Below are 23,832 nucleotides of genomic sequence, written 5' to 3'. Positions count from 1 at the left end.
TGCTGAAAGGGCCAGACCACCCTGCACACCCAGAACTTTCCCTGGGACTGAGCAGCAGAAGCTGCTCTCAAGATTTCACTTCTACTTGTAATCTACCAGTGGGCAGAGCCACGATATTAAAACAGTGTGTGTACCCTTCTCTTTCTTCGAACACCTCCTCTTTCCGATGTTTCCACCTTTCCTTTCTATCATCCAATCTTCCCTTTGGGCTCTAAATACAAAATTTGCATTTTTCCACATCCATCCCAACCTACTATTCTTTCATCTTTCACCGGCCGTACCACTCCTGCAGTATCGGGATGCTACCAATTTCAATATCTATTCTTTTTTTTTCTTCAGCTGTGGTGTAATTTTGAGAAATAGACTCTTGAGAGCAGAGAGAGATGGGCTATTTTTATTTGAAGCAAAATCCATCACTGGAACTGCTATCTGAGGTAAAGAAAAAGACTTGGAGAACAAGGCATTCAACTATTCCCATAGCAACAAGGGAATTAGGCATTGCTTCATGGCTCAATAGATGTTTATGGAAACGCCAACACCTACAAAAGGATTACAAGGCAAAGAGCATAGGATTTAGAAGCCTGGATAACAGAGAACCACCTCTGCTATTCATTGTGTATGGCCTTGAAGTTCTCAGAATTCAAGTTCCTAGAATTCAAGTTCCTTGCCTATGAAAAGGGGGAAGGAATACCTGTGACTTCAAGGCTGTTGTATTGGCCAAATGAGACAACCCCTATGAAATTTCTCTGTCAACTAGAGAGCTCTAGATAAATTATGATCACTCTTTTTGGGTAGATAATGCTGAGGTTTAGAGGCGACAGCAACCAAAGATGAACGATCAAGTAAGGCGCACGCACACACACACACCAGGCTTTCTGGAACATGTACAGGGTGGGGGAAATTCAGAGATAAAAGCCACAGCAAATGTGTGAACCTGTTTCCGAATGCATTTGAACAGCATACAAGGATCTAGCAGGGCCAAACTTCAGGCACTGGAAGAGAAACCTCAGTCTTCAGGCTGTGGTTTTTTGTTTGTTTGTTTGTTTGTTTTGAGAGGGGAGACGAAGGGGCAGAGAGAGAGAGAAAGACAGAGAGAGAATCCCAAGCAGGCTCTGTGCTGTCAGCGCAGAACCTGATGCAGGGCTATAAGTCAAGGACCCATGAGATCGTGACCAAAACAAATGTTGGACGCTTCACCGGCTGAGCCACCCAGGCGCCCCAACTGTGGAGCTTTTAAGTTGTATGACTGAGAGAATACAAGCTCCTCATGTGGTGTAATCAACAGCTAGGGTCCCAACTTGCGGTCCCAGCTACCGTGTGGCAGAACCTTGGCTCTGTCCTTATGTCTCTGCCTCAGCATTCACCAGCTGTCCCAGCTAAACTGCCATGTCAGGTTTCTAACGTAAGTTGGTTTGCGTGTCTTAAACTTTCAGCTGTGGCTGGATTCTATGGGGTTTTTTAGAGGCCAGCTTAGGAGGAATCAGTCTTGGATAAGTTAGCCCTGCCTTTTCCATAGATTAATAAAGAATACTTTTTTTTTTTTCAATTTTAGTTCTAAACATTTTGAGGAACAACGAAGATGGACAGTTGAAGACAAAAATAGGCTTACCGGTACAAAGGGTAGGGTGGAAATATGGATTAGGTGAATAGCAACAGTGAGCTTGCTAATTCTGCAGCCCAGACTTAGGCAGACCTATTGTCAAGTCACAGGCATCTTTTGTAAACCATGGGCCTTTCCTGGCAGGAGCAAAATGTTTTCTAGTAAAATTATCAAGTGGCCAATTTCTCTGCAGGGCGTCAGATCCCAAAGGAAACCCAGTAAGTGACAAATTCCCCCCAATCCAACCATCATAAGCAAAATATGGTAGATACACAAAACCTAGGAGAGGGGAGGAGTCCAGTTAGTAATTGAGAGAGGCTAAAACTGTTAAAATAGAGAGCTCATGAAGAAATAAATGCCATGAGATGAAATATCTCCTTTAGCCGATTTTGAAGAATCCAGTGAACTGTAGTCAGTCCTATTTCACACGAGAAAGGAGGTGTGTCTGAAGTTTTCCATTAACCGGAAGTCCCATTTCACCCCCCCCCGGATGTTTAGTGTAACGTAAGATAATGGCTATCCGAGTGACAAAGCCATTTCCCGGGCAAACTCTTATGCAACCTTACAACAACCCTGCGAGATGATGATAACAGTGTCCAGTACTCAATCTGCAGAAGAGCTGTATGACCTGCCTAGGATCAAACAGCTAGTACCCAGAAGACTTGAGACTCCGATTTAAATATTATTTCAGTAAAGCCACAGTAGTTTCCTAGGACCTCACCAGTTTTAAACAACATGCAAGAAAAATATTGGGAGGCTCCAAATCACCGCACTTTGGTGCAGTGATTCAGGAGTCATAGTGCCACAAACAACTTCAAAGCCATGTGTTTGATCTGAGTTATCTTTTGGTTGCTTCACTTCATCGAAGGTGTGTCTGATGGACTGAGATTCCAACACTTAAAGTCACACTATAGATGCCCAGAGAGACAGAAAGTGGAATGTTTTCACTTTCCCATTATTCCTTGGTTCAAATATATTCAACAGATTCCTTTTCTTTTTTTTTTTTCAACATATAACCATCAAATTAAAGACCAGGGAGAGTCCTAAAAACCGTCATCTGAGCAACAACCATTTACTGAGCACCTTCTATATGCCGAGCATTTCATCAGGTATTATAAATATATAATTTCAATCCTTATAACCCTAAAGAGAGATATTATTGTTTCAATTTTATAAATGGAAATTTATAAGACTTCGGAGAGGCTAATCCTCATGTGTCAGCTCCCATAGCTAGGAGGTGATTGGCTTAGAACTGCTGGTTTGTAAATGACAAATTTCACATGCCTTCGGAAAAGTAAAGGACTTCCGCTACGAAAGCAGATCTTCCCCTATGACAATGGCCAGGTCTACCTGCAGCAACCACTTCCCTCAGAGGCTCAGAGGCTCAGAGGTTCAGAGGCTCAGAGGCTGGAGGCTTAAAAAGTGCACTGAAAATGGGTGAGTAGGTTAAATCTAACCCATATCTTCTTAATAAGTTTACAACTCTTCTTACCAAGCCTGCAGACGTCCAAAATTGATACACAGCTAAACAAACAAACAAACAAAACAAGAAACAAAACAAAACAAAACAAAAAACCCAGGTAGAAGGAGGGATAACCTATAAATGGTATCGTGGTATATACCAAGGACACTAACACATTAGATAGTCTTTGCCTCAGTCTTGAGGCATCACACAACAGATGTGAAACAACGTGTTGATGGTGTCCACAGGGAGCCATGGAATCATGAAAGATTTAAGTCTCTAATTTAAACGGAATTTTTGTCTCGCCCTTTCAGATTGCTATACTTCATTTATATTTTTCCTGAATTGGAATGATGCCATATTTTTATTTAAAAGGTTACTGACAGTAAGTCACTGCAGAGTGAAGATTAAGCAATATGAATAGTGTCAAAGTGACTTACTTTATTGCCCAATATGTTGAATTATACAAAAGCAAAAAATTGTAATATAATGCATTACAAGAACTTAACAGCAACATTAGATTCACAGAACTCTAGAGCTTGCAGAGTACCTCCTAAAGGTTCTCCATCTCCCTGATAGCAGATGATTCTCAAGGGAAGAACTTGGATTTCATGATTCTCTTGACCCACTTCCTTCATAATCTGGTTCATTACTGGACACCAAATACATAATGTAAGAGCGAGTGCAGAAAATATTTTTCTTCTGAACTGCATTTTGAATTTCTGAATTTTGCAGAGACAAAGAGAAAAGCTGAATCTTAAATTAGTAAGTGAAACTATTTATTAGCCGTCTGAGGGGGAAGAATATTGCAGGAAGATATAATTATAAAACCTGAATGTAGCTGGGATCCAGCTTAGAGTTTTCAGCCTGTTTATAAAACATGCCAAATATCAGATGGCATGCAAAGGGTAATGTGTTAATAGCAGATAGACAAAACACTGGCTACAATTTCCAGGAAAGACTAAAGATTTGGACTAAGTTTTTGGCAGAACTGCTTGACAACATACTTTTTCTCTCAAAATCCAACTGCTTAGAAATAGAAAGGACTTGAAATAAATGAGAAAAGTTTATTTTTAAGCACCTTAAGCATTGTTCTTTTTAAATGTTTCATTTTCTACACAGAGAAATATAAATATGAAAAGGAGAATACCAACCAGAGAGTGTTTACTGTGTAAATTTAAAACCTCTAAGTTATCTACCCCTCTATCCAATTGCCTAACATAATGCAATCCTATAAAATTTGAAGAAAAAGAGAAGCCTACAATACGGAATCAGAAGAGTTGCATTTAAATAAAGGTCTAGCTTCTTAAAGAACTTTGCAACTTGTTCTCGTATATAAAATTGGGGATTGTATTACCCTTCCTGCTTTGCCAAAGGAAAAAAAAATGCTATGATTATTAAGAAATTCTATTGACTCATCGATGGCTGCTATTTGCTTTTGCCAGCTCTGGAGATTATGATTTTTATTTATTTTATTTATTTTATTTGAGAGAGAGAGAGAGAGTATGAGTGAGCTGGGGAGAGGGACAGAGGGTGAGAGAGACAGAAAGAGAGAGACACAGAGAGACAGAGAGAGAGAGAGAGAGAGAGAGAGAGAGAGAGAGAGAATGGTAAGCAGGCTTCATGCTCAGCGCAGAGCCCAATGGGCTCAATCCCACAACCCTGGGATAACGACCTGAGCTAAAATCAAGAGTCAGATGCTGAGCATCCGACTGAACCACCCAGGTGCCCCTGGAGATTATGATTTTAAATGCTTTGCAATATATCTTTTCTACTCTACTACTGCAATTATGTGTTTTCCACTTAAGCTTTTTCCCACTTACCTTTTATTTCTCTTAGCATCCAGGAAAAAGCCAACACATATTACACAGTGTGCCAAGGTCTGTGATAGTTGCAAAGAAAAACACGAAGATAAATCAGATCTGATTCCTACCTTCAAGAAATTTAGGATATAATAGAAAGGGTATCGGCATGAAAAAATGCCTGCAGTAATAAGGCACCATGATTACAACAATGGTCTCTAATGAATAACGCCTTCCTGTGTCCATGCCCCTTTGCAGTGTGACATAGCCAGTTCTCACATTAAAAGGATACAGTCGGCCTCTTCATCCCTTTGAATTTGGGCTGGTTTTGTAACTGGTCTTGACCAAGGGAAGGTGGCAAGAGTTGCATGGCATGAAGTCTGGAGTGTAGACATTAGGAGACCTCATAGCTTCTACTTTTACTCTCTTGGGACCCAACTGTCATGTAAAGATTTGGCTAGACTCAGAAAGGATGAGAAACCATGTGATGAGAGAGTTGGTAGCCTTCTACCCATCTCTGCCCGAACCATCTCACATCCTCTAGCTTCTGCCAACTCACCAGTTGACTGCAGCTACACGACGGAACCCAGGCAAGACCAGCAGAGACACTGCCCAGCCCATACACAGAAATGTGAGAAGGAGTAAATTACTGTCTTCAGCCACTAAGTTGTGGAATAATGATTAACCGGGATGCCTGATAAGTACTATCATGGACATAAAAAGTGACCTCGGAACAAGGAAGAGTCAGAAATTATTTTCTGTTCAGAGGATGTGGGGTGGAAGTTAAAGACAACTTTAAGCAGAAATGACTTTTAATGTTTTTCGTTTTTTGTGGGGGGCATTTTTAATACAGTTTTATTGTAAATATTTCAAGTGTAAATTTTGGTGAGCCTGGGCATATGTCATCCAATAAGCAAAGTAAAGAATGCATCCATCCCCCACAAGTTTCCTTGTGACCCCTTTATAATCCTGGCCATTCTTCCTCCCTGTCCTCCCTCCATCCTCAGACAACCAGATGTTTTCGAACACTACGGACTAGTTTGCATCTTCTAGAATTTACATACAGTAAATGGAATCGTACAATGTGGACGCTTTTCTGTCAGCAGAATTTTCTGTACAATGTCTGGCTTTTCTGTCAGCAGAATTATTTTGAGACACAACCAAGTTGTTGCAAGAATCAATAATACCTTTTCATTGCTAATGTGTATCACATTATATGGATACACACGATTTGTTTATCCATTTTCCTGTTGATGAACATTTGCATTGCTTCTATTTGGGGGCTATTGCAAATAAAATTGCTATATACTTTAGTGCTAGGTCTTTGCGTGGGCATATGCATTCATTTCTCTTGCATAAATACCTTGGGTAAAATGGCTAAACCACACAGCAGGTGTGTGTTTAACTTTTTATGAAACTGCTAAGTTGATTTCTAAAGTGGTTGTACCATTTTACATCCCTACCAGCAGTATGGGTAGAGTGAGTGTGTGTGTGTGTTTTTCCATTTTAGCCATTCTAGTGCGTGTGGTTTCAATTTGTATTTTCATGACTAATGACCTTGAGCATCTTTTCATGTGCTAATATGCCATCTATATATCATGGATGGATGTTTGTTTCACTGGATTTTGTCTTTTTTTTTTTTTTGCATCTGTTGAGATGATCACAGAGGGAAATTGGGTCCTTAAATACCTATAGTTTCCCTTCTTCCTCCCATTCTCTATTTCCTCTCTGAGACTCCAACTACACATTTTTAAAGGCTTCTCATTGTGCCCACATGCCACCAAAGGTTGTCTGTTCCATTACTTTCTTCTTCCTGTGCCTCAGTGTGTATTGTTTTCTATTGACCTGTCTTGCAGGTCATTAATTCTGTCTTTTGCTGTGTGAATCCGTTACAACTGTCTAATGTGTTCTTAATTTCAGATATCATATGCAGTTATAGGATGTCCATTGGATTAATTTTTGTAGAATAACTTTCTGATGAAACTCTCTCTAGGCCTTCTCATTTTTTCCCCCATAACGTGTCTCAAACAAAAATAACATAGTTATCACTATATTTTATACCTGAAACTAATATAAACACTGTACATTAACTGTACTCAAATTGAAATTTAAAAAAGAAAGAAAAATAATAGGTATTTTGGAGTTCTTGTCAGCTAACTCCATTATCTGGATTATCTGTGGGTATATATTTTTGTATCTCTCTTTTCCTCTTAGTTTTTGGTCATATGGTCCTATCTTTTGGCACGTCTAATAATTTTCAATTAATTTCCAGGTGTTATATATAAAAATTTTACAGGCTTCTGATGATTATCTTCCTCCTGAGAGGTTCATCCTTCCTTTTGCTAGGACAATACAGAGTGGTCCCCGTAATCTAATTAGGAATCATGATAAATCGAGGGAGAGTTGCAAACCTCTGTATAAGGCTCATCCCACATTTGATCTGCCCCGACCTTCAGAATTTTCTAATAACTTAGGCTGTTCCCCAGATCCTCTTCTTCTAGCGGGTCCTGAATTTAATCTTTGTTTCATAAGGCTCTCTGCTTAATTTTGTCTTCTGTCCTAAATAGCTCTACAATTTTGCAACTTTTCTGAGAGGAAATTTTACATGCTTGAGGCTTCTGTATATCTCTACCAAAAGCTCTCCTGGTTTCTGTCCCCCAGAAGCAAGCCTTAAAATATATAAAACCAAAATTATCAGCCTCCTGACGGCAACCAGAATTGACAAATGCTCCCAAGCTAAAAGCAACGTTAGAAGTCAGCTCATTTCTAAAATGTTCGCTCCTCTTTGGAGTCCTGCCTAGGCAGGTTTCCACTGCCTTCAAAGAGATGAGCAGAGATACGGTAGTGGTGGATTTAGTAATTTCTAGCAACTAGTGACAGTGGTGTTGTTTATTCTTTCCCTTTCTGAGTAGAAGTGATTATTGCATACTGGGCCTATAGGGGCAGATACTTTTTTCATTTGTAGGATATCCGATACCAATGAGCCAGTTTAAAACCTTATAAAGAGAACAGTACATTCCCAGAGTTGAATGCAGTCACTGCAGGGAAACTTGAGCCTACTCCCTTATGGATGGGTGTCTTCCATATAGAGAAAAAGGTGAGGCATGAATACTTGATAGCCAAAATGGTAGATTGTGATACACAGCTAGTTTTTCCCCAAAACGTCCTTCCCTTCTTCCAATTTCTGGCTATACATTTGGCCATACAGATGGGGAGATTTACAAGTGTCTCTTTCAGCTCAGTGTTCTTTTGATGGTTTGACAGATAAGTAGATGTGTCATGTGGCAACTTAAAAGTTGGTTCAAGCCCTTTTCTTTTTACTTCCTTCCTCCGGATAGACTGCAGATGTAATAGCCGGAGCTGAAGCAGCCATTTTAGATTATGAAGTGACTTTGAGAACAAACACTAATTGTGATGAAGCGGAAGGATGGGAATCTAGGCTTAGCTACTTTGTGAAGCAATGTAACCTGAGACTAGCCCTGGACCACACACCACAATCATTTCATAGGGGAGAGAATCAATCTCCATTTTGTTTCAGCTTACTATTATTTTGGGGTTTTGTTACTTACAGCTAAACCTAATCTAAATCAATTAGGAAAGTTCAGGATGGCAGTTCTCAAAGTGTGTAAGTGTGGTCTGTAGATTCCTAGGGAGTCTGTGAGGTCAAACTATTTTCATAACACACGAGGACTTTATTTACCTTTTTCACTGTGGTGACATGTTCACTGATGTGTGAAAGCCATGGCGGGTAAAACACCAGCATTAGAATAAAGGCACTAGCAGTCACTGTAGTCTTCACTGCCATGCACTTGCAGCTGGGGCCGGGCCGGGGGTGGGGGTGGGGGTGGGGGTGGGGGCGGTGGGAGGGGTGGGGCAGAAAAGCTTCACTCAGTGCCCTTCAGAAAGCAGTAAAAATTATTTAAATCTTGACTGTTGAGTAAATGTCTTTTTAATATTCTGTATCAAATGGCAAAGGTACACAAAGTACTTCTGGGGATACCAAAATACGATGGTTGTCTTGAAGAAAAGCAATTATGAGATTGTTTTGAGTTGTGAGATAAACTTGGTTGTTCAGATGTGCATATTTGGCAGGTATTTTCTCAAACATGAAAAAGTGAACTAATGGTATGTGTTCCCAATGACAAAATTTAAGAAATCAGAATTTGGGGAAACCTGTATCTGCCATTGGAGAGAGGCTTTTTTAAAATGAGATCACTGACCATATTAAACATGATTTTTAAAATTTTATGTGGTATATGTATTAACATTTGAAAGATCTGCATAATTCAGTGAACCAGTAATTTCCAAATGCCGAATGCATGGTGTTATAAAATCATGCATGGGAAAAATGTTCAAAGTGCAAGGTAGACCGACAGGTTTTAATGTAACCTGATGCAAAATTTCATGGATATGGTTTTGAGTTCTATAGTGTAATGAACTGTTTAGAAATTACCCCTTGTAAGTTTTGGTAGCACCCAAGAATAAATCTACAGTCATATAAAAAGGTTATTAAAATATTCCTCCTTTTTCCAACTGTGTCTGTGTGAGGCAAAATTTTCTTCATGTATTTCAAACACGACAAATATCAAACAGATTGAATGCAGAAACAAATATGACAATCCAGCTGTCTTCTATTAAGCCAGACATTGAAGAGATTTTTAAAAAATGTAAAACAATGCTAATCTCCTCACTAAATTATACTTTTAGGAAATAATCTTCATAAAATGTGTATCATTTATGTTAACATAAAGCTTATTATTTTAAAATAAATTAGTAATTATTTTTGTAATTTGTCAGCTTTAATGCTAATGCAGTAAATATTTTTATAACCTTCATAAACAAAAACTCTGTGAGGACCTCAATAGCTTTTTTCAGAATGTGAAAGAGTCTTGAGGCCAAAAGTTTAAAAATCTTTGGTTTGTGACACTGAAAGAATTTGAGATAGAATTATAAAGCTATTCTCTGTGAGGAGCGCCTGGGTGGCTCCGTAAGCTAAGCATCTGACTCTTGATTTCGGCTCAAGTCATGATCTCACAGTTCACAAGTTCGAGCCCCACATCAGGCTCGAGCTGGCAGTGTGGAGACTGATTGGGATTCTCTCTCTCCCTCCCTCTCTGCCCCTCCCCTATGCGTGCTCTCCCTCTAAATACACTTGAAAAAAAAATAAAAAAGCTACTCTCTGTGAAATAATGAGAAGATCAGGAAAAGTACCATTAAGCTCAAAGTTGTGTAAATACTGCCCTATTCAGAAAAAAGGGGAGTGCAGACAAGTCCTAGAAGCTGTAGACTACTATACTTGATATTAATCCTCAGGGGAAAGAATAGAACAGACTAAACAGAAAGAAAAGTGGTAACCATTGGCTCCCAACACAAGTTCACTAAGAGCAGATCCTATCAAGCCAAAGAATATTTGCTTCCTTGGTAACCAGTAGAATAGGATAGATAGATAGATAGATAGATAGATAGATAGATAGATAAACTATGTCCCATTCAACATTTTACTGTCTGTTACAAAACAACAGACTAGAGAACAGCCAGCAGAAGATGAACCATGGACCAATCTGCCTGAAGGAAAACGTGGTAAGTTCAAAAATGAATTCGGATGTGACCTACAAAGTGAGACAGTTGTTTAGCACTGATACAGAATGGGCTGGGAGTCAAGCCAGAATTCAAGTTGCTAGAGAGAAGCACACCACGTAGTGGGTGGCAAGGACTGACTCCTTAAACACTTATGTACTGTACACCCACCATGTTCCAGGCACTGTACAAGCTTTACAGATAGAGAAGTGAGCAAGTTAGATGAGATCCCATCCTTCGTGGCACTGACATTTAAAGCACAGTCAGACCTTCTTCTTCTTATGAAATGGGGGTATGAATCAGAATGGAAGAAAGATCAGTAAGAACGGTTAACCATATAACGAACTAAAAATTAATTTGGATTTGTTCTCCTCCCAAATTGAGGGAAAGAGAAAAAAGAAACTGACTTATGGTTTTAAAATAACAGCATGGACCATAGCATACATTCTAAAAACTTCATTTCCATCAGTCTGAGGTTGGGGACAAGAAGAGAACATGAGGAAGAGAACGAATGCACTTGAGACAGGAGGTGAAGAGATACAGAATTACGTGTTGCGCGGGCACGGTGATGGTAGGGTTGACATGCAAGAAGGAAAATTGTTCATTCTAATTAAAGTACTCACAGTTTTTTTTTTTTCCAACTGCCCCTCTTAAACCCCATGTACGTCTAGCGTCCGCATCACTATTTTACAAATGGTAGGCACTACACAAATGCACAGCTTTCATATTATTAGCAAATGCCAAGTCTTTACTGAATTTTACAAGTCTCACAGTTTTTGAGGGCTCACCCCATCTCTCCCCAAAACTAGTTCCTTCGAGTTTAATTCTTTAGTCATCATTCTCACATCTCACATTTATCATTTGAGACAAAAAATCTGACTTGAAATTGTGGGGAAATTATGCGATCTCGCAGGTGACTACTCTTTTTAATTGGTGTCAAAAAAATTTGCTCAAATTTTTTTCATTCATAAACTTATCAATGGCATTAACATGTTTGATGTCACAAGATTTAATATAAAAACCTACACAAAACACCATGTTCTGTCACAAGATCAGAAGACCCTAAAAGCCCCGGGCTTCAAAATTAAAAACGTTGTATGTCCTCACTTTAAGTAGTATTCCATTTCTAAAAGTTAGAGAAGAAAAACCAATTTCAGTGTTACAACTCATATACCAATAGCATTTATTGCTTTGGTAAAAACAAGTGATCTGTTAGTGAGGTTTCATTAGGAGCACACCATAAACCCTAAATAATTTGCAGATGGGTTATCCACAGACTTTTGGAATCCCCAGGTATCCTCCTCAGGCTTCTGGGCCATTTCCCTCTATGGCTGTCAGCAAATATGCAGGGAGTATTAATTCTAATATTTAAATATTAATATTTAAACTTATCCAGAAAGCATTAACCTGACCACTTGATAAAAATACCCCCTAGATATGATCACCAATACTTTCCATGCTCCTTGCTTTGTTTCATTTATGTCTAGAACTTAACCACTGTCTGACGTAAAACATACTTCAGTGTGTATTTTCCCCACCGATGTCCTCCCCCTCCCACCCCCCAGAATAAACTTCATGAGGACTTCATGAGGATGATGATGTTCCGGCTGTTTGCTCAGTTCCTTGAATAGTTCTGAGCACACAGTATGCACCCCAAAAGACAGAATTTCTTCAATGAACCTTGAGATTATAGGTAAGAAAATGACTCCATGAATCTGGAGGTAAAAAAGGAACCTAAGCAGAGATGTTACAAAGTCCATACAACTGATGCCCTATTGCACAGTAACTAAGAACACAGGCTCTGAACTTGGACAAAGTTGGATTCTAGTCCACTTATTAGTAGTGACCTCGTGGGCAAATAAACCTCTCCACATAAAATTTACCCAATATAACATAAGGATCATAATAGCACCAACCTAACATCATTATTAAAGTGATTAAATGTGATAAAGTGTGTTAAAATCCTTACAAGGCAGCAAGTAAGTGCTTAGTAAAAGGGAGCTGACATTGTTATCATCATCTTACTCAGGTTTCATAGCCTAAGACTGTCTATCTAGGTGCCAAGTCCACACAGATGAGAAGTGGCAGCTTAGAGAGACAAGGCAGTTGCCAAAAGTGAGAGCAAGAAAAGGATGGGAGGAAAATGGAAGTCTTCCTGAGGCACTGCATTACAGCACAATAATGTCCATGGGGGTCACGCATAGCCACTAAGGAAAGGGTGACATTACATTTCATACATTCTTTTAAGAAGAGAAGAAAATATAATTCTAAAATTAAGAAGATTTACTTCAAAATGGTTCACACAAACTTTCCGTGTGAAAGATAAACCTCCATCACCTTCAGAATTCACTTCCTACAGAAAAGGATAAATGAAGCCTTACTATACAGAAGGCTTGGATATCTCTGCTGTAAAGACCCATCAGTGTGATCTATGCTGATCTCTCTAGTGCTATTTTTGACATCCTATTAAAGGTCAAATTGTCTCAATATAGGATCATTCTTCTCTCATAATCTGTAGTGGATCTCCAGTATGGATTTCAGTGAGGCAGTAAATAGTTTCATTTCACTGTGTCAGTGACACTGCTACAACCATGTAAAAAAAAAAAAAATCTGCACTTATTAAACCTATTTTCTTTAGTGACAGATTAACCAGGGCCCTCCCTCAGAGATTAGGAAGAAAATCAAATTTCATAATCAAAACCACATTCCAAATTTCTTAAAAGATATTTTTTGTTCAATTCCTTTGTAAAAACATTGGTCACCATTTAACATACAGTGGCAACAAAATGCACCCAATTTACATGCATCAACAAGTCAATAAATCGTAATACACAGACAACATGATTTTCAAACAAACAGTACTAAAGTAGCTCATGTTCCATTTAAGTATAGGTATGGTGCTTCCAACAAAGAAATAGCTAATATGAGAAATAAGATTCCAGTTTCAATCTCAAATAAGGTTATTTGTGACAAGTACCATGAAACAATGATTTTATGACGTCATTATCTTAAAGGGAACCATTTTTCAGAAGTCACGTTGTGCAAAGCACCAATACTCAGGTAGAATAAGATCTTGAAAAGATGTGAACTTAAGTTAAGGACAAAGGGCTCCATTTTTTGAAAACTAATTATCTGAATGATTCGAATGTTTATTACGTCCATAAATTAAAAGATCTTTCAACATGAAGGCTATATATACTATGTTTTGACACCTTAAATAATTCTGCAGACATTCAGCTAAGCTGAAAGCTTCTGTAGGACTACTTCCAAGAGCAAAGAGTGGAAACCAATAATTAAAAGCCCTTTCTATACTCACAGGCAAGGTTTCTGGATATGGGATTTAATTAATAAGAAGAAAATTTAAGCACCACAATAAAATACTTTTTAGAAAACAGAAAGGACTGGCAATATACAAGTTAGGAACAAAAGCACTTAAACGTTTACCCCCCCCCCCAAAAAAAAAAACTGTTTAAATAAGCACTTAAATCCTATCAGCTGAAGTAATAAAGAAATTCTTTTTGGGGTGTGTGTAGTACTAGGTGGAAGGTAAAACCACAATTCTGTTTAAGGAGTCAACTTCTGTAATTCTAATTTGATCAAATGAGACTGTTGTATTATTTGTACATAATAAGAATGTTATATATTTTTACATTATATGATTTATTTTCTTCTTTTCCCTCAAAACCTATGATTGAAGGACACCTTTAAATTATTTTGAAATTCACAGAGCATAATTTATGACAAACTGCTTTGTGGGAAAAAGCAGCCCCTCTGAAAATAAGAGGTCAAAGTAATCATGTGCAAATGAAACTTCAAAATAAGGTAGCTGTAAATACAGCCATCTTAGAAGTTTCCCTTCATTTGTATCTATTTAGCAATATAAATAATTTCAGTGGCCCAAACAGTAATTTTAACTTCAGTTTTTCTCCTCCATGATGTGTTTACTCTTAACAAGTTAAGAGTAATTTTTTAGCATATGGTGTTACAGACCATATGCTAACAAACTTAAAGGTTCATAAAATTAAAATTTATGATTCATATATAGTTATACTATGTATGTCAGATACAGAAGGCTGAACAGAAGTAATTTCAACCTAGAATATTATTTGAACATCACAAAAGAAGAAAAAAGACAAAAAACAAAGATTTCTCCTCGCGTAACTTTTGACTACTAGACTATTCATAGCAAAAAAAGTCAAAATATAAAATATGTAGTTTTTAGCTCAAAGTGAGTTATCCCAAAATAAAATTCACTAAATGAGACAAGACTTCAGGATTATGAGTATGGGGTACTCAGATTCATTCAAATCAGATGAGGAGACACTTTGGGGGAAAAGAAATCCATCCCAAACAATATAATTTGTATCTCATTAACCCTCTAAACACCACAACTTTACCGCTTATACCATAAGCCTTCTCAACAGTTCCCATTTTCTTCTTCTCTAAAAAGATGTTTTAGCCTCTTAATTTCCAAGTGTCATGTCAAACCCCTTATTTTACCCTAATTCCATACTCCTCATTTATAAAAGACCTTAAAATAATCATTTTCTTCCCCTAAGGAGTTAGAAACCACCAGGCAATAATTCAAAATTGAGAAATTAAAGGTTAAAAAATCAACTGAAAATACACTTATTAACATTTGTGGTTTTATGTAGTAGGGACACCACATAATTACTCATTCTGATTAACCTCTTGAGACAGTGAGGTCAGAAAACTGAAATGAGCAACAGATACTTAAAATGCTTGAAGTGTGGTCTATCTTGAGTAGAATGAGTTAAAAAGGTGACTGAAATTATATGATTCTAAGTGTTTACTGTAAAACAGTACAAAATTGATGTTGCCAAACAGAGTAAAAAGAAAAACCTTTAACTTATATTAAATATCGTCCATAATTTGGAAAAAAGTCTCAAGGCTGAATTGTAACTAGGGAACAACAGCCACAACAGAAGACCCTTTCGTGCATGCACACACATGAAATAACAAATAGGCAAACCCCAACTGAGTACAGTACACCAACGACTGATACTTAAATGATATTTTGATATGTAAAGAAAAAGGTAAAATGTTGACTGCTACTGATGAAAAAGCATTTCAACAATTTACACAAAATGATACTAAACATTTTTTTTAAAAAGATGTCCTAAGAAAACCAAGCCACAATAAGTTAGTGTTTTCCATAATACATGCTGAATTATTTGATCCCATATCTATACACTGTTATTGTCTTAATTCCTAAATGTTGTGACAGCATATTTAGTAATTGAGGTACATTAGTTTACATCTTTTTATAGATATTCTAAGAGAGTTAATTTTTCTTTTCCAGTTTTTCATCTTCTTCACCTCCTCCAAAGAAAAGCAAAGGAAACATTCCTAGAATGCAGCCAATAGTCACCCCAACAGCTTTGCCCTAAGGAAACAAAAGAAAACATTTTTTGAAAGTTATTTTATCCCTAAAAGAAGAATCCTTGCCTAAGTATCTATGATAAACAATTACTATGTATTATAAAATTCAACTGTAATTGCATTTCTTTTGACCACAATAACTTAAATATAAAAATAAGCAACATATGGGGCGCCTGGGTGACTCTGTCAGTTGAGCATCTGACTTGATTTCAGCTCAGGTCATGATCTTGAGGTTCATAAGATCAAGCCCCACACCGGGCTCTGCGCTGACAGCTGGAGCCTGCTGGGGAATTCTCTCTTCCCCCCCCCCCCCCCCCGCCTGTCCCTCGCTTATGCTTTCTCTCAAAAAAAATAAACATTTTTTAAAAAGTAAGCCACATATGACAAAGGAGGTAAGAATACACAATGGGGAAAAGACGGTCTCATAAATGGTGCCGGGAAAGCTGGTCAGCTGCATGCAAAAGAAAGAAACTGGATCAATTTCTTACACCATACACAAAAATAAACTCAAAATGGATTAAAGACCTAAGTGTAAGACCTGAAACCATAAAAATCCTAAAAGAAAACACAGGCAGAAATCTCTTGGACATCAGTCTCAGCAACATTTTTCTGGATCTGTCTCCTCAGACAAGAAAAAACAAACAGAAAAATATACAATTAGAAACTACTTCAAACTAAGAAGATTTTGCACAGCAAAAGAAACCATCAACAAATGGGAAAACAATCTACTGAATGGGAGAAAATATCTACAAATGATATAACCAATAAGGGGTTAATATTCAAAATATATAAAGAACTACAACCTAACACCAAAAAACCCAAAATGATTTAAAAATGGGCAAAGGACCCGGAATAGACAATTCTCCAAAGAAGACATACAGATGGCTGACACGTGAAAAGCTGCTCAATACTACTAATCATCAGGGAAACGCAAATCAAAACCACAATGAGATATCATCTCACAACTGTCAGAATGGCTGAAATCAAAACCACCAGAAACAAGCATTGATAAAGATGTGGAGAAAAAGGAACCCTCCTGCACTTCTGTAGGAATGCAAACTAGTGCAGCCACTCTGGAAAAAAGTATGGAGGTTCCTCGAAAAATTAAAAACAGAACTATCATATGATCCAGTAATCACACTACTAGGTATTTACCCAAAGAATGCAAAAACACTAATTTGAAAGAATATATGCACCCCTATGTTTAATGCAACATTATTTATAATAGCGAAACTATGGAAGCAGCCCAAGTGTCCACTGATAGATGAATGGATAAAGAAGATGTAGTATGTATATGTGTGTGTGTGTGTGTGTGTGTGTGTGTGTGTATCATTCAGCCATAAAAAGGATGAAATCTTGCTATTTGCAACAACATGGATGGAGCTAGAGAGTATAATGCTAAGCAAAATGTCAGAGAAAGACAAATACTATATGATTTCACTCATACGTGGAATATAAGAAACAAAACAAACAAACAAAGGGGGAAAAAAGAGACAAACCTTAAAATAGACTCTTAACTCTAGAGAACAAACAGATGGTTACCAGAGGGGAGGTGGGCGGGGGATGGGTGAAATAGGTGAAGGGGATTAAGAGTACACGCATCGTGATGATGAGCACGGAGTAATGTATAGAATTGTTGCATCACTACATTGTACACCTGAAACTAATATGGCACTGTATGTTAATTACACTGAAAATTAAAAAACAAAACAAAACAATAAGTAACAAATATTGGTGAGGATGTGGAGACAAGGAACCCTTGTGCTCTGTCAGTGGGAATGTAAATTGGTGCAGCCACGATGGAAAACACAATGAAACTTCCTCAGATAATTAAAAATAAAAATACCATGTGATCCACAATTCCACTGCTGGGTATTTATCCAAAGAAAATAAAAACATGAATTGGAAAACATATACCCACCTCTATGTTTAGTGCAGCATTATTTACAATGGCCAAGATACGGAAGTAACCTGAGTGTCCACTGATAGATGAATGGATAAAGAAGATGTAGCGTGTGTGTGTGTGTGTGTGTGTGTGTGTGTGTGTGTGTGTGAATGCATACACAAACATACCTACATGCATGTGGATACATATGTATACATACACGTATATGTGTACATGTACATGCATTTGTATACTAGCATATGTGTATGTACACATGTGCACAAATATACACAATGTAGTGTCACTCATAAAAAAGAATGAAATCTTGCCATTCGCGACAATGCAGATGGATCTAGAGGGTATTATGCTAAATGAAATAAGTCAGACAGAAAAAGACTAGTAACCTACAATTTCACTTACACATGGAATCTAAAAAGCAAAACAAAACAAAAAACAGAAATAGACTCATAAATACAGAATACAAAGTGGTGGTTGCCAGAGAGAAGGAGGTGGGGGGATAGGTGAAATAAGTAAAGGGCAATAAGAGGTACAGTTTCTAATGATAAAATAAATAAGTCATGAGGAAGCAAAGTACAACACATAGTAAAAATATACAGCACATAGTAAAAAATATTATAGTAACTTTGTATAGTGACAAATGGTAACTATACTTCTTGTTTTGTAATATACATAATTGTTGAATCACTATGTTGTACACCTGAAATTAATATAATATGTTGACTACACTTCAATTAAAAATAATAAGCTACAAAAAGGTTCTAGAACAAGTAATATTTGAAGTTCAATGCAACTAGGAAGTTTTTCTAAATGGCCACGAAATATCACCAAAGAAATATTCAAGTAGAAAAACACTTTTTAGAAATCATACATATATTTTCATGTCTGAAGATAGGAAGAAAATAGGGAAAAAAAAAAACCTCACCAAATACTCTCAATAGATTTGAATGTGCTCCTTTTTGTATATATTCCTTTTCCATATTTATCCCCATGTATACCTAATTATATGTAGGTCTAACCATTATGGAAATGTACCTTTGTGTTCTGCCCCACCCCTCCCCTAACAGCCACACATGTTATATGAGCTCTTTTCCAAACTGTTTCATAATCTTAATATAAAAACTTTTAAATTCCCCTAAACTGATAGCCCACAATCTGCTTGCTTAAAGCTCTCCTTACACCATTAAAAATCACTGCTATTTTTTCACCATTATAAGTGATATTACAATAAACATTTCTGTCTATAGTTCTTCCCTAATGGTTTATTTAAAATCAAACAGTATGAATACTTGTGCATATTCATAGGGTAATGAATGCCATGCTGTCTATTGTGGGCAAAATTGACTGCAAATTCATATATACCAGTTGACACTTGAAAGACACTGGTTTGAACTGTATGGGTCTATTTATATGGGGGTTTTTACAACACAGTACTGTAAATGCACTTTCTCTTCCTCATGATTTTCTTAGCAACATTTTTTTCTCAGCTTACATTATTGTAAGGATACAGTATATAATACACAAAATGTGTGTTAATTGACCATATATGTTACTGGTAAGGCCTCCAGTTAATAGTAAACTATTAGTAGTTAGGTTTTTGGAAGTTGAAAGTTATGCGTGGATTTTCAACTGCACAGGGAGTTGGGACCCCTAACCCCTGTGGTGTTCAAGGATCAACTGTGTATGTATATACACACATCAATTTTTCTACAACCATACCCACATTATGAACATCTAAAATTTTTATTTTTGTAAATAATTTTTAAAATTTGCATTTCTACAATGACCATCAAGGTTAAATACTTTTCAATTAAGTTTCATTTCTTCATACAAACATTTATTGAGAATCTATCCTGTGCCAAATTCTGTGCTAGATACTAATGAGACAAAGACTAATTAGATGCAGTCTGTCTCTCTCTTCTAGGAACTTCCAGTTAGTTATACACAGAAAAGCAAAGAAATAAACTAAGTTCTATCAAACATTACAGGTATATGATAGCTACCCAATCCCAATTTGATAGCTACCCAATTTTAGTCTTGACTAAAATAAAACACATTTTGCCTATACAATGTCAATTTATCTACCAGACCCTACAGTTTTTCTAATAAATTTCAAGAGTAGCCACTAATGTTTTGGCAACAGCTTGCATAAAAATTTTCAAGTCTATTATTTTTGGGTTTTGTTGGTGGGGGTAGTGATAGTGGTGGTGGTATGTCCATGCTTTGTATTAATAGGTTTATCACTTTCATAGCACCCCACTTAGAAAAGTATCGGTTCTACAGAGTTTTAATAAGCAGAAATTTTCTTCGTTCCTGATGCTGAAAAAGTTAATCCTAGACCCTTATTTTGACCTTCAAGTTTGTATTCATTTATATTTATTTATATACGCATAGAATATATTTTATTTTAGATTCCTGACTTCCCCATATACATGAAGTGACCACAGCAACAGGCTCCATGTCCACTTTCCACCCATTTGTTAGAATGCCTGTTACAATATATTGTCTGTGGAACTCAAGCCTTTCCTCCCCACTCACTTTAGGATTGCCAGTTAATGAGTTCCAACCCAATCATCTCAATGGCGTGTAAAGTCAACAGGGCAGAGAGGGAGGAAAGAAGTGAGATATCCTTTTCTGGCTCCATGATTCAGTCAACATTTTTCCACTGAAAAATCAGTTAATGAGGCACCTGGGTGGCTCAGTCGGTTGAGTCAGCTCAACCGTCAGCTCAGGTCATGATGTCAACTCAGGTCATGAACTTGCGGTTTGTGAGTTTGAGCCCCATGTCAGGCCCTGTGCTGACAGCTCAGAGCCTGGAGTCTGCTTCGGATTCTGTGTTTCCCTCTTTCTCTGCCCCTCCCCTACTCGTGCTCTGTCTTTCTCTCTCAAATATAAATAAACATGAAAAGAAAAAAAAAGTTATCAGGGCTTATGATAGTCTAGGCCCTATAATTAACTACACTGGAACTAACCCAAGAACTTGAGTACATCTGTAATATGGTTCTGCAAGAAAATATTTTCTGAGTTTCAAACAGCCAAATCATAAATGAGGTTTTAAAACACAACCTGTATCAACAGGAACCTGCATGTGTATTTGCATATATTGTATTACGGGTAAATTTCAGAGTTAGCTTATGTCATGAATGAATTACTGATCACTAACTTAAATTACTTCAGGCTGTTTGTTAACCAAATGTTATGTTACAGAGTAGATTTGACCCTAAGAGAAAATAAGCAGAGTCAACAACTAAGGGACAGAATCACTTCATATACTAGTGGAAGATTTAGCAAAATATACAAACACACAAAATGTATTTATAAATGCTAGTTTAATAACTAAGGTGCTTTTATAATAGAAGAGGGGAATGGACCTGCTTGTAATACAGAAAGAAAACAGAATTACCAATTACATGAGAAGAAACCCCAGGAAAATAATCTTCTTTTGATCCCAACTGTACTGCTAAAATGTTAAGCCAAGCTGCTAGAATGTTAGAATATCCTGATTCCTCAACAACGCTGGCCGACATTAGCCAGCTAGTCTCACTTCCATTTATTTACGAATTGCAGGATATAGACACACACATGATTTTTTTACAGAAATAGGTCTAAGGAGGAGGTTGAGATATGCATTTCTAACAAGTTTCCAGGTAATGTTGATCCTGTTGGCCCTGGCATCACACCTGGGGGGAACCAGTGCCCTGTCTAATCTCACTTTCCCCCATGGTTTTAACTATCACCTTTTCAGTGTGGCCTACAGTAACCCTCCTATCTAATCCTGCAATCTGTCTCCATCTCAGCACTCCCAACCTCTTAATCCTGCTCTGCTTTTTTTCTTTAATTCCTGTAACATTTGCAGACTTCTAACACATTAAACATTTTATTTGTCAGATTGTTTTAATTGTCTTCTTTCCACTGCTAGAATGTAAGATCTACCAGAAAAAAAGACCTTGTTTTGTTAACCAATATATTCAAAACTCCTACATATGTACTGGACATACAGTAGGTAAACAATAAATATTTGTTGAATAAATGACTGATAATACTCATCATCTCTAATTCAGATCTCTCCAACTCTTCACTTTTAATCTAAATGCCTACTCAGTATTACCACTTCAATGTCCTGTTAGTCTCAAATTCAACTTATTGAAAACAGAACTCAGTACCTTCCCTTACTAACTTGTTCTTCCTCCTTTTCTTCTTGACTTAATTAGTAGCATTGTGATCCATCCAGTTTCCTTCCTATTTAAAATTCTTCACTAGTACTCCATCAGCTAGGTATGAGATTCAAGCTCCTCAGCATAGCTTATACAATGTCTTTCCTGTCTGATCCATTTTACTTCTCCAATACTGTTTTTCTACTGCTGCTTCTATCCTCAACTACTACATATTATAGTCCAGCAATGCCTAATTTCTTACTTTCTCTGAACATACCCTGTTTTTATCATGCCTTTCTACTTGCTAGTCAATGTATTTGGAATTCTCTAATGTCTCATCAATAATTCAAAAATCAGCTTAGATCCAATAATTGCCAAGAAATATTCCCACCAAAAGAAATTCCTCCCCACAAAATATTCTTACTTAATGCTATTTCTAGTGCATAATTCTATAATTGCATATGTCACACCACATTATAGTTTGTTTACATGTTACACCTAAACAATTTGTAAAAATAACTAGTTTATATTCATTTTATATCCTTCAGTTTCTAGCACATGACAGATATTCCTTAACATTACCTGAATCATATGAAGAATACTTCAAAAGTCAGTTACACTATAAAAAATAAAGAGTCAATACAAAATTACCGTTCTCTGAAAACTGCCAAGGCTTACACAATTTGTGTTAAAAACTCCACTCAAAACAAGCAAACAAACAAAAAAACAAAAAAACTCCCCTCAAATAAATTTGGTCTCAAATTTCTCAGAGGACTGAACTATCCAGTGTCTTGGTCTGGCTACCTGAATTCATGATCATAAACCATATAAAGTACTTACAAAATGTGTACTAACACGTGTTTGCCACATGTCCACTTGTTTTGGTGTAAGATCAGGAATTGACAAGCCTAATCTGGAAGCCAAAGCTTCAACGTAGCCTGCAAGTCTTTAAAAAAACAGAAGGACAGAATATAAGTTTTTAAAGAGACACACAAATGTTCTCAAGATAATGAACTAGTTACTACAAAAGGAAACAAATAATTTCACACCTGTAACTGGCACTCCAGAAATGGTGTAAATGTTTTTTACAACTTCCATTTTTATTGTGCATAAATATATCCAACTTAAAAATATTTAGTATTAATATATTCGATACACAGGTAAACACGTTGCCTTAGAGCAATTATTCTCCACAATTACTTTAAAAAGACCAATTCAAAGTATCTAAAAAATTTTTGCAGCAATTAACAGTTATGCGCTTATTCCAAATTCAAAGCAAAGCACTTTAACATATGATATAAATTAATAACTGTCACCAGAAAGCAAAAATTTCCAAAATTTATCAGATTGATATACTAAGATTGATATACTTGAATTTTCAAGGCCATCTCAAGTATTTATCAGATACAAACTTACTTTATGAACTGTAATAAAAAAAGAATTGCCAACTAATCTATGCATACATCAATTATAAGATGGATCCCAAGAGCAGATATATTAAGTTCTAAAAAAAACTTAATCTGTATATCTAAGAATCAATAAAATGTAGTATCTGTTATTTAATGATATTTTTTAAAGGCAGAGGAGAAATAGTTCTTAAATATAAAGACTCCCAACAAAATCTTTATCTCTAATCAAAAAGAACTGTTTCATGATGCAATCTAAAATTAAACGGCTTTGGGGCGCCTGGGTGGCGCAGTCGGTTGGGCGTCCGACTTCAGCCAGGTCACGATCTCGCGGTCCGTGAGTTCGAGCCCCGCGTCAGGCTCTGGGCTGATGGCTCAGAGCCTGGAGCTTGTTTCCGATTCTGTGTCTCCCTCTCTCTCTGCCCCTCCCCCGTTCATGCTCTGTCTCTCTCTGTCCCAAAAATAAATAAACGTTGAAAAAAAAAATTAAAAAAAAATAAAATTAAACGGCTTTAAATTCTAATA

General features: G+C 36.9%; 1 protein-coding gene across 2 annotated transcripts in view; it reads right to left on the bottom strand.

Annotated features, from left to right (window-relative positions):
- Window positions 1-378: 378 nt before the first annotated feature.
- The window catches only part of TMEM65 (transmembrane protein 65), a 65,953-nt gene continuing 42,499 nt past the window's right edge, over window positions 379-23,832 (bottom strand). Inside the window, exons 6-7 of one of the 2 annotated variants that reach the window (XM_049633504.1) lie at window positions 22,742-22,847; window positions 379-539 (exon numbers count right to left, since the gene is read on the bottom strand). In XM_049633504.1, the coding sequence (XP_049489461.1) occupies window positions 522-539; window positions 22,742-22,847 (124 nt within the window). In that variant the 3' untranslated portion in view covers window positions 379-521. Of the gene's footprint in view, window positions 540-14,649; window positions 15,849-22,741; window positions 22,848-23,832 lie in introns of those variants that run through there. The other variant, XM_049633503.1, reaches the window with a different exon arrangement.

This window comes from Panthera uncia, chromosome F2 (genome assembly GCF_023721935.1).
Source record: "Panthera uncia isolate 11264 chromosome F2, Puncia_PCG_1.0, whole genome shotgun sequence".
Classification (NCBI taxonomy): Eukaryota; Metazoa; Chordata; class Mammalia; order Carnivora; family Felidae; genus Panthera; species Panthera uncia.
This window is presented reverse-complemented; position numbering and strand designations above follow the sequence as displayed.